Source organism: Fukomys damarensis, unplaced genomic scaffold, assembly GCF_012274545.1.
Source record: "Fukomys damarensis isolate Sample0158 unplaced genomic scaffold, DMR_v1.0_HiC HiC_scaffold_37, whole genome shotgun sequence".
In the NCBI taxonomy this organism is placed as follows: domain Eukaryota; kingdom Metazoa; phylum Chordata; class Mammalia; order Rodentia; family Bathyergidae; genus Fukomys; species Fukomys damarensis.
The window spans coordinates 70,672,296-70,684,289 of NW_022900949.1; the positions used below are offsets into that span (position 1 = coordinate 70,672,296).

General features: G+C 45.5%; 1 protein-coding gene across 3 annotated transcripts in view; it reads left to right on the forward strand.

Moving 5' to 3' along the window:
• The first annotated feature begins 2,355 nt into the window (after positions 1–2,355).
• Zic4 (Zic family member 4) overlaps positions 2,356–11,994 on the forward strand; it is a 21,032-nt gene continuing 11,393 nt past the window's right edge. For 2 of the 3 annotated variants that reach the window (XM_010625274.3, XM_033759725.1), the window contains exons 1-2: positions 2,356–2,765; positions 6,555–6,639. In XM_010625274.3, the coding sequence (XP_010623576.1) occupies positions 6,570–6,639 (70 nt within the window). In that variant the 5' untranslated portion in view covers positions 2,356–2,765; positions 6,555–6,569. Of the gene's footprint in view, positions 2,766–5,075; positions 5,153–6,554; positions 6,640–11,994 lie in introns of those variants that run through there. The other variant, XM_010625275.3, reaches the window with a different exon arrangement.

Genomic DNA, 11,994 nt, shown 5'->3' on the forward strand with positions numbered 1-11,994 from the left:
CTTGACATCCCCTTTTGACAAACAGAGCTGCCAGGAGTAGCAACTTTTTTTTTTTTTTAGACAAATTTTTTTGCCCTCTTCTCACGGAATTTTTTTTGGGGGGGCAGGATTCTTTTTCCTTCTCATAGTCTCTTAGTCATACTCTCTCTCTACCTCTGTTCCTCTCTTCCTGTCTTCCCCTTTTCTCCTCTCTCTCCTCTCCCTCCCCCCTTCCTTCTCCTCTCCCCCGCCTTCTCTCTCCCTTGCGCCCCCCTAACCGCTGAGCGATTAGAGGGTAGAGACTTCGGGCGTCTTTGAGAGCCGGAGGCGTGAACCGGGGTAGTAAACACAGCAAAGGCACTTCCAGAACGTCCCGATTCAGCAACTTTCTCTTCTTTCTTTTCCCCTTTTCCCCCCTTCAAGGGCAGCAAAGGAGGCTTTTGTTATTTGCTTCTTTTGAAGTTTGCTTCCTTCTTGCCTGGTCCCTCTCCTGTTTATAATTTAAGATCTCGGGAACACTAGGGAACTCCACTCTCTTTACGAGAAATATGATCTCTCAGTGAAACCGGTAGCCTCAGTTTTTCTCACTTTTATGAAATCAGGCGGGCTTCTTGTAGGCGCTGCCCCCCCCCATACGCACACAGGTGGACTAGAGAGCTCTTAACTTTCTGGATTATTGTTTTTTTTTTGTTTAATGGAAAACTAAAAATGTTCTCTCTCCCCCTCCTCCTGCCCCCATCCCCCCTTTTCCTTTGGCTGCCCTCGCTAACCCCTCCCTCTGCACTTCTGTTCCCATCCCGGGCCCTTTTCATTCAGGTAAAACTGTAAATTTCCCAACGCGCCATTGTTCGTCTGGGCTACCCAAAGCTCCCTAGAAATCCCCCGAATACTTTTTTGGTATTTAAATCCCCGATAGATAGGACCAATGTAAATTTTGTGACATTCAAACCTTTTCTAGTTCACAAATCAGTCACCCTTGTCACAGTTATTGAAATTCCGCAACTCGCCACACCAGGACGGTGGAAAAAGCGGGCGCGGTCTTTGTTGCCGACCAGGCTTTTGATCGCCAGAGAAAATTTACTTACCTTCAGATGAGTGAGCAGAAAAAGAAATAACACTCCCTTTGATTTAGTTAGGAAAATGCAGACATTTGGATTCAGTGCAAACATACAACACTCGCTTGTTTTCGCGATGCGGCCCTCGATTAACCTGTCTTTGCCCAGCGCAAAGTCTATTCAAAAACTGCGCGTAGTTGCTTTTTGTCCCATCCACAAAGAGCCATTGACTATATATTAAAATGATTGTTGAAAGGTAGAGGAGTATGGCACTTAAAAGCAGGGAAAAAAATCCCTGTGACTCAATCAATTAAACCGAGCAACATTTATGCATTTCAAAAAATGCACAAAGATGTAGGGGGGTGGGGAATGAGGGTTGCATTTCTCCTCAGCTCTGTTTAAAACCCAGCAGCTCAGCCCACGGTTTAGCCGAAGTGTCTGCATATTCATTAGGTCTAATTATTTTCTAGTAAGGAAAACACAAAAAGCCAAGAGTCGGAATCCTTCAATTTGCCCTTTGTTTCTAACTTCATTTGGCTTCTTTGCAGCTGAATCAGAGCCCTAAACTCTCTTTCCAGACAAAGAAACCTCAACTCATCCTTTCACGGGCCGGCCTGGTTAGGAAACTCACCAGTGCCCTGCCGAGAGCGAACTGAAAATGAATTGTCCCCCGTCGCCAGCTCTGCCTTCCCGGGCTCAGAGGAAGGCAGAGTCCGCAGTGGCCATTCCTTGCCTCTCTGCTTTCCAGGTCTTCTCCAGGACTAGGTTCTGGTTTGGGGATGTCAAGCTGGGCCGCCCTTTGCCTACACTCTGTCCACTTAGAAGTCGGGTTCTGTGTTTCAGATGGTTTCCTTGTGGTTTCCAGATCCTAAAAGGATCTGGCTGAATAACTGTGCTGGGGGATGCAAATTCTAGAAAGTGTAAAAAAAAAAATTATAAATGTTCTGTCCCCAGCAACAAGTCTGAGTGTAGCAGCCCAGAATTTTCTACTAACTTTTAATGGAAACCAGTGAGGAGTGGAGGAAAAGGTTTTGAGCATGTTTAAAAATATATTATATTTTGCTTATTTAAAAAAGAAATATTAGAGACACCCAATTATTTCTTGTACCTCCAGTGGGAAGAATTCTGAAAACCTTATATTCAAAAAGAAGTTTTCTCTAGAGGCTGCACTACCGCTGTCACTAGGGAGAACAAATATTGAACCTACCTCGCCTGTCTTTCTTTAAAAAAAAAAAAAAAAACAAGGGAGGGGACCTGAGGGGGAAGGTTAGCCATTGGAGGGGGAGGGAAAATAATTCTTCAAAACAGAAAAGTCAGTCTTCTCTTCTCCAGTCTGTGGAAAATCCAACAGGGACATTGACAAGAGGGTATTTTTAGGAAACCCGTCCAAATATACAGGGTAAGACTGAATGTGAGGGGAAAAAAAAAGTTGTGGGTTGTAGAAGTTATCAAGTGGGATTTGCGGCGCTCTCTGCAGGAAACGCAAGCGGCTCCAGTTCAAAGCCACATGCACCAACGTGACATACAAGCCATTAAAATATCATCCTGACGGCTCATTTCTGCTTCATCATACATTCCCTAACTGCGTCCCGAAAGCTGGAAAAGAAGACATGAAGGATGACCGCCTCGATGGAACCACAAAAGAGAGGCTTGGAGGGGCTTGTGGTCCCCCCTCAGCTACACCGAAGTGATGAGCAGGAATGAGGTGATCCTGGCAACAGGTGGAGCAGGGTAAGTGCTGAAGTCCAGGGGGCAGACAGGAGAGACCTGTATCCCGGCAGCATAGCAAGTGTTCTTGTGGGAGCCTTGGCACCCAAACCCCTCTGGGGGAAGAGGCCCAGCCAGACTTTCTCCCCATCTCCTTCTTCATTGCCCCCCCAACCTCTGATACAGGCCCCACCCCACTGACTATAAGGGGAGGAAGGGGCCCTTCCACAGAGGGAGGAGGATTGAGGACGAGTCTGTCCCTTCCTCTCAGGAGGAGGGGGTGCTAGTAGGACCGATGATCTCCCACTGGCTCGGGCACCGCACCGAGAGCAGTTACTGCCCACCTGTCTGGCCTCCCTTCTTTGTAAATTGCTGGGTGCCCCCACCGTGGGCATAAGGGGCACAAGTGGCTCGCGTTTGGAGGGAGCAGAGTGGGTGCCATGAACCCAGGGTGGGGGGGTCCTCACAGGTAGCTTCTCTGCCAAGCCTCTACAGGGACTCCAGGGAGACTCTCGGCTTGCTCTCCCTAGGGTCAAGCAGCCAAGTTAGAGGGGCTGGCAGCACCCTGAGGGAACTTCTCATTCCAGCTGAGGATAAACCGGCCGCTCTGCTGCGGGCCGGCTCCGTGCTCTCACCACGCTGGTCCTGAGCTGACCGCTGTCTTTCAGCTGTCAGTGAGCTGCGGGCGGTGGGTTCTGGACTTGTCTTGCTTTCTCTCGGATGTGAGTGAGAGCTGCAACCCGTTCTCTGGGAAGCAGGCCGCAGTCTCTAGGATTCTGATCGATACCCTAGACCCAGGGGCACTGGAAATTGGGGGCAAGTAAAATGGGAATAGAGTTGGGCTGTGAACGAGGAGTCAGCACTTCTTCGAAAGCTGAGCTTGAAAGTTTGGTTTGACCAATAGCCCACAGGGACGGCTGGGAGTCTGCGGAGTCTTAGAAATGATGAGGAGGCACTGGAGGGCTAAGCTTCCGATGGCAAGCATCGCCTGCAAGGAACTCCCTCTGGACTCCCAGGTCATATTTCTCCTACCTTTCCGACTGTATTGGCTTGGTAGCGACCGCCGCTTCACCGGTTTCCCTCCTCTATCTCGGGCGCCTGCACCTGGGGGACCTGTAGGTGACCCACTGAGAGAAACTTTACTCTGGACACCTAGAGGTGGCCCAGCCTTCAGGAACGAGCTGGTGGAAATCCGAGCTCCCCCATCTAGACAGCAGGAGAAGGAGAACAGGTCTTCGCAAAAACCAGTCTCTCAGCTCAACTTCCTGGAGCTTCAGGACTCCAAAGACGGTAGCCAGGGAGGTGCGGGGTGTAGCTGGCGAAGGCGGCAGCAGACAGAGGCCAGGCTCAGGTTTCATCTTTGGCTCCGTAGCTCTCAGCCGGCCTCTAGGGCTGTTGCTCAGCGCCCGCTAGGGCCGAGATGTGCCGAAGAGGCAAGCGCGCCGGCAAAGTCGTGCCTGCACGTAAATCAGAGCCCAGCAGCTCAGGAACTGAGATCTCTAGCTGCGGTTGACCTCTGACCTTGGGCAGGCCTGTGCCAACTAGGTCGGCCCCACAACAAGTTGCCTCTGCCGCCCTAAATAGTCCCTTTCGCACCTCCCACCTCCTCACTTTCTTGGCTCTCGCCCTGCACTAACACCCTCTGAGGGTCCCTGACACCCTTTCCTCTTCTCAAGGTCTAGGCTGGAAGGCAGATTCCAGTAGGACCGCAGGATGTGCTCCCAACTTGTTTGGTGGCTGGCCCGCTGATGTAGGAAGATCTCGTCAGGAGCAAGCATTTGAGGAAAATCAAACTGACCCCTGTTCCAGGCTCCTATATCCTGGGGAACTTGGGTCTAGGAGCCAAGCGGGAACTCCCAAGCTTTATCGCTGCTCCTAATTGAGTCAGAAGAGCGGCTTGCTAAATGGCGTCAGAATTAGAACCAAAAGAGATGTTTACCCGGACTCCCAGACTCCCAGCACAGGCCAGGTACTGGAGCTGCTGCACGGTCCTTAAGGTCTCTGTTTCTTGCCCTTGTCCGACCTATACAACACTTATTTTTGTGCCTATAGAGTGGTCTGTAATGCACAAAGGGCTGACAAGACCTGAGGGCAGAAGGGACCAGGACCTATTTAAAGTTGAGCTGGGACAGGAGTGGGTAGACAGAGGTCTCTTGGGAACCTCACACCCATTTCGCTCTGAAGCCAAAAAGTAAATTCTATTATTGCCAACCAACCAGGATTTGTCCGTGCCAGATACCCTGCCACGAGGAAATTTCAGAGCGAGGACACCCAGCATGCTGCCTTTCTGTAGGAATGCAAAGTTGGGTCTCCTTTCTTTCTTGATCTGTGATGGAAGGAGCTCATTACCTTGGGGAAACGATGCCTTTGGTTAGAAAGAATTGAAACTAAATAAAATCCTCTGGGAAAAGGTGAGTTTACCCCTACCAGATCTCAGTAGTGGACATAGAAAAGATGGGAGAGGGGAGGATGGAAACAACTAATTGAGTTACAGCAGGTTGGGGATGCAGGGGACAGAGAAAGCTCTTGAACATAGGGAACTGGATACCCTTTGAGATAACAGGGCCCCAGTTGGATTTGGCCTGTGGTTCAACAAGTTAAACAACTGCTTGTTCTGTGGGCTAGAGTGTCAAGACAGGCAGACAGTCCTCATTGACAGAGGGCTTGCTGTGTTTGTCCAGCCTGAGACCTTTTGAATGACTGTTTGTCTTTCTAGGCCAAATTGGGAGTCAGAACTAGGTGGATCGCCTCTGGTTGTTCCACCGCCTTCAGCTAGAGCTCTTCAGGATGTTTACAGGTTTTTTGAGATAACAGGGCCCCAGTTGGATTTGGCCTGTGGTTCAACAAGTTAAACAACTGCTTGTTCTGTGGGCTAGAGTGTCAAGACAGGCAGACAGTCCTCATTGACAGAGGGCTTGCTGTGTTTGTCCAGCCTGAGACCTTTTGAATGACTGTTTGTCTTTCTAGGCCAAATTGGGAGTCAGAACTAGGTGGATCGCCTCTGGTTGTTCCACCGCCTTCAGCTAGAGCTCTTCAGGATGTTTTTACAGGTTTATAACAGTCAAAAACTTGGTAGCTCCAGCCACTGACTAGCAATGCATATATCTAAGGAGGAGGTGTTACTTCCAGCCTTCTCAACTGTAAAACAGAGGTAGCCTGGACCGAATTGCACTTTTTAAAATCTGGTGAATTATAAATTAACTTTTAAAATTTAACCAATGGCTGCTCCTAAATAGGCCTGGAGGGATGTGGGTCTTCTGAGGCTAAAGGATTCCACACCGCCACAGCTAGAACACTATATGAAACTTTGCAAAGAAATTTTGTCTTTTCTCAGTTCTAACACATACAACTAAGATTTTAACGTATTAACTAACCTCTTGGAGAACAGAGGCCTTCCTACCCATACCTCACTAAGCTTCAATAATAAAACTGAATGAATAATGAGGTCTTCTCATAAAATGATTTCAAATTCTGGAAGTCAAAAATGTATATTTTTTGAATAATAACCAAAAGAATATTTACTTCTACTTGCAAGGCAGAACAACACATGAATTTCAGGTGAAAGTCTAGCTGGAAGATTATAATTTTTAAAAATATTTTTGGTTATCAAGGACATATCATTTTGCAATAAATATGAGCAGTTCTAGCAGAGTGCTTTTTCTTAGCTTTCAAATTTGAAAATGGTCAAAGAAAGACTGAAAGACTTTTTTCAGATCAACACCTTCTTTCATTCCATGTTCAGGCCACCACAGATTCTTGCCATAGAAACACCTATGAGTTGTTTAATGACTGTCCCTACTTCTTCCTTAACAGGCTCAAAATCAGAAAATGAGATACAAGACCTCATTGGTGATGAGGAAACGATTACGGCTTTACCGAAACACCCTGAAAGAGTCCAGTAAGTGAAAATCCTTTTAGAAATATTGTTTACTGAAGGAGTGGGACTTTTGTTTTTGTTTTTGCCTTGTATATGTAAAAAGCTTTTTTTTAAAAAAAATCTTTTAGTTGTGCTTAGTTTCAAGTTTAGGTGTATTTCTTGAGCTGAAATGAAACTTACAACACCTTGGTGTTTGATACATTTGCACACAAATCAATGACACAACATCCCACCAGCAGCCAGCTAATCCCCCTCAATGCCTACTCATCTGGATGTTCTAGAATTAATATATGACGACTCTCTCATTGAAACAATCACCCCTGACCTTCTGCGATTCCACTGTCACATTATTCTATGACATATTCATTTTGAATTCATTTCCGGACGATTTGATTGGAATCAAGGTTGACATGTATTGGCTTCCATGAAAGAAGCAGACTTTGATCTTGGTGATGAGGTTTACATGATATGCATCATCTTTACCAGGGACACCAGCCTTCTGCAATGTGGCAGTGACTACGTTCCCACAATGTGGTGTCTGAACAGGGAGTGACTGACAGCCTCTCTGTCAGGAATACCTTCATTGTGAGGAATTTAATTTAATATTCCATTTAAAATAAGCATATGATTTAGGTTTGGATGTTTTCCCTTCCAGGCTTCTAATTTCCCTCATTTCAGCTGCACACACCACTAGCTAATTGTTGCCCCCAAAGATGTTCCCTTGTTGGTAAGCAAAGCAACCTTCTTAACAAAAGTTAAGGGAACAGCTCAGGAACTCTCTTGTTGTTTTGGAATGATTTGAATGCAGAAGTAGCAAAAGAAATGTGGTTAATATGTAAATTCAGTTGTTTTGATTCTTTGATTCTGCTGTTTTGGAAGGTCTTTTTACAATGTTTCCTAATTTGTTCTCAAAAGACATTTTGCAGAAACCTTGCTTGGCAATTAAATTCTATCCAAGTATATTTTCTTCCATGCTCACTTCCTTTAATGATGATTAAGGCTCACATTTCCATAGTAAAGAAAAATTGCCTACTTTCTTTCCAAAATCCTGATAGCGATCATCTCCTTTACACAGTTTAGGCCTAAACAAATGGACAGTAATGAAAGTTACTCTTTTCATAAGAGACACTTCCCACTGAGAGAATCCTAAAGTCTGTTTTTAAGTAGCCTCTAAAGAACTTGCTCCTTCTGTGTGCCAACATGGCCAGAAACAAGGAAAAAAGAACTGAACAAGTGACCACCAATCTAGGAGCAAAACACTCGATGACAGAGACGTGCTTAGTCAGGCTGTGTAGTGGCCCTCAATTCCTGAGACCATAATCTAGGTGCAATCTTCAACAGATAATCATCATTTAACATTGCTTAAAAGAGCAAAATGGAAAAAAGGTCCAGGTATTGATTTATAATCTCCTCCAGTTTTTCTTTCCAAGGGAGAAAGGTCAGGCGTTTGAGCCAATAATGTAATGTGAGGAGCTCTGGCAGATGGTAGAGCCACCAAATGTCCTATTTCTAGAAAGTAGGACTAGAAAATCATTTGCTTATGCCATTGCATTGGTCTTGTTGTAATGAGAAAAAGTGACCAGGGCATAATTCTGGGCACTGGTTCACAGAGAGTCTGGAGACTGAGGGAATTTTTTGTTTTTGTTTTTTGAGACAGGGTCTCCCTATATAGCTCAGACCAGTCTTGAACTCACTGTGTAGCCCAGGCTGGCCTCAAACTCAAAGCAATCCTTCTGCCTCAGCCTCCTGAGTGCTGGGTTTATAGGCCTGTGCCACCATGCTTGGATGACTGTGTGATATTTGAGGTTCAGTGGTTGGTTCTGTTTCGTTAAAGCTTTCAGTGCTTCTTTTTCTTATCTGTTAAGGACTTCTAGGCTGCAGATTGTTTCTTTTCTCTACAAATCAAGAGGACAGGGGACCTATTGATACAATAATACTAGCCAAGCTTAAGAAGGTATTTCTCCAGTTAAGCATTTGGTGTTGGAGGCAAGTGCAGTGACATAAGTTTCTGGAAGAAAAATTCTGAGGAGTAGTGAGAAGACAATACTCTACTGCCTGACTGATTCACTGACTCTTGAAACCCAAGACCCTTGCTTCATGAAATCCCAAAGGGATCCCTCTGAAAACTAAAATATGCTTCCAAGGTATTGATGCCCCACAATCTGTCATCTGTATGTAGTTAGATAATGCTTCAAGGCTGATTTTAGAGATGCACCTTGAAGAACTCGATGCAACTGCCCAACATCCCTTGTCTGTAAATACTAATGGGTACAAAAGAGTTTATTTCTTCCCTATCACGGTCTCAGGGGGAATGCACTTATAAGACAATGCCTGGTCCCACTACTGTGTTTAGCCAACTGAGGTATGGACCGTATGGCTCCAAAGAACTTGCAAGAATCAGGCAACTTCAATGACCTACAGGTCAACTGACCTCTAACTACTCAAGAAGCATCTATCCAGGATAAGTCCAGATGTTTTTGGCGGTGAAAGAGAAGGCTGCATCTGGGAAGGAGCTCCATGGGGCCAGGATACTGTCAGTGATTTGGGGTGAATCAGATGTGTCTGCCCTTTTGTGCGCTGGCATGAAAAGTCATAGACAAGAACTTTTCAAGGACAGTTAGTGAGAGAGTGTGTGTAGTAGACTACCAATCTATGTATACAAAACTTCTGATTTTTATCCTAAGGTGCCATATACTTCGAATGCAGGAGGTTCTTGAACTTAGAAAGGAAAAATATGTACCTTTCTTTCTAATGCTAATGGAAAAATAAGATTTTCTTATATTATGAATATGATCAGCAAACACAGGCCTATTCACCAGATTCAACAAATTTCCAAAGAGGTCCCTTTGAAACACCCTTGTTCTGTCCATACGGTTACTCAAAGCTTCTGATGGGGTCACAGTTTGGTGCAAATCAGTCTTTCTTTCTTTTTTTTTTTTTTTTTTTTTTTTTTTTTTTTTTTTTTTTTTTTTTTTTTTTTTTTTTTTTTTTTTTTTTTTTTTGCAGTACTGGTGAACCCAGGGCCTTACACCTATGAGATCAGCACTTTACCACTAAGCTATATCCTCAGCACATAAATTAGAGGCTTAGTCAAAGCTAAGGTAGATAGTGAGTTTGACAAATATCTTGAGCAGTTAGTTGTAGGTCATTTAGGTATCAGGGAGGGAAAATATTTTAATCACTGTTCTACTGCAGAAGAGTCCCTGAATTTAGGCTTGAAAACAACAGAGGTTGATTAAGTTTGGTCTTGAGGTATGAATAGTAGAAACAGCTGGCTAAGGTCCCAAAGAGGGGGCAGGGATTTGGCTCAGTGGTTCTGCTGCCTCTGCTGCCTGCCTTGCAAGGCCAAGGTCCTGAATTCAATTCCTGATACTCCAAAAAAAAAAAAAAAAACAGCGAAAACAACAACTGTCTCCAGGAGGAATGCATTTCTGTTTTATTTCTATCCTTTATTTATTTATTTTTTGGCTTTGTCCCTCATTGGTTCAGCACTGGCCAGTCTTTTAACAGGATAACAGAGCGACCCCTGTGTGTGAAAGTGTAAACCCTAGAAGGTGAGAGTATGAGAAAGGGATAAAGCTACAAAAAAAAAGATAGACTTTCTGAGTCTGTTTTCAAAACCAGTGAGTGGAATACAAACTACTGAGTGGAAGACCTTGGTTTGCAAAGCAGAAACCAGACTTGTAGGTAGTCAAATGCTCTTGCCCATTTTTTTCTTTTTTTTAATGTTAACGCTGAATCCATTGGTAGAGTTGTTTAAATCCTTCTTGCTAGAGGAACAAAAATACTCAAACTAGTGGGGGAAAAATTATTGTGGAAGTTAATTCCTTGTTACAGTTCAGCCCTGAGCGGGAACAATGTGTTAAATAAAGTCTCGAAGAATCTTTTAACCTTCATAAATAAGTGGATTTTTTAAAATTAAAAGAACCCCTTGTTTACTGACCAAGAAATATGTAAGGATAGCTGTTGGTGCTGAGGGTGGGAGGTGCAACCCTATCAATTCTGAGTTAGGATTCCATGTAATCTGTCCACACTTTTCACCCCTGCTAACGGCAGTGCGGTTTTTATTCCATCTTTAAAATTTCTGTTAAAAGGCTCAAGCCTTTCTGTGCTTTGGGGGTGGATTTTATGGCCACCAGGGAGGTCTGAGAACTTGGGTTGGCATTTTTGGCTACACTGAGCAGGCAGGGGTCCAGGCCAGCAGTCCTTTAAATCGCCAGACTAAGCAGCTGACCCTAGCCAGTCAGCGCAGACAAAGGACACTCCCTCGTGTTTACGCCACACTCGACTAGGTCAGAACTGAAGTTTTCTTCAGATGACTGTCTCTCACAGTACCTTAATGGTGTTTCTCTCTGTACAGGCTCTTAGAGGGTGAGTAGGCCTCTCTAACAGAGCCTGCAAAACGTAGCTGCCACCATTTATATTACCCTAAGTTGAGCAAGGGAAGGGAAAGAGGCTTGGTCTGCAGGCAACAGGTGGCCAGTGCTGAAAGATGGAGAGATTCCTGTTTCTTCCCCAGAATTGCCATCTGGGCACAGAGCTCAGGGCCCTAAGTGGAAGGGGTCCTGTTCCTCTTAGTGGAGCCTGTGTGCCCAGGTGGCCTTTGTTTCAAAGAGCCCTCTCAGAAGAGCCTGAGATGAGTTCAGGGACCAGCCTCTGCCAGGCCAGCTCTGCCTCAGGCCCAATCCTGAGATTCTTTGGTTGCAGCAATGGGCTCTGAGAGCACCATTCCCACAGGAGGAGGGCAAGACTAAATGGGGAAATAATAGAGTGGAAAGAGCGGGAGGGGAGAAGAAAACATGAAGGAAGGAAAAAGATGCTAGGGGGTTTAGGGGAACCGAGAATGAGAAAGAATAAAAGATAGATGGGGAAAGTGAAATTTTGGAGAAAAATTAATTGGGCCCAAGGACTGCTATCCTAGTAGTTCTTTGCTCCTGACAAACTTGTCTGCAGCATGCTGCTCACTGTGGATCTTGATCCCTTCCTCTTCCCAGCTCCTAGGACAAACTGCCCAAGCAGACCAACATAGCCTGTCCTTGGTGCTGCCCACCCACCTGGATCCACTGGGCACCCTGATCTGCCCTGAGGACATTACACACAGTCCAACACCTCTCTTCAGGTCGTGATGAAGGAAGGAGGCATAACCCAGCCCGCACTCACTTCCAGGGACCATGAGGCAAAGATGATCTATCCAGCTTTCAGGAGAGGAGGGGAGGGGGCTAAAGAGGAGAGAAAAGAATCTGTGCCTGGGTCAGTGCGCATGAGCAGTAGAAGCAAAAAATGCTGTTGGGTGGGGGTAGAGGGTGAGAGCATACGTGTGTGTGTGTGTGTGTGTGTGTGTGTGTGAGAGAGAGAGAGAGAGAGAGAGAGAGAGGG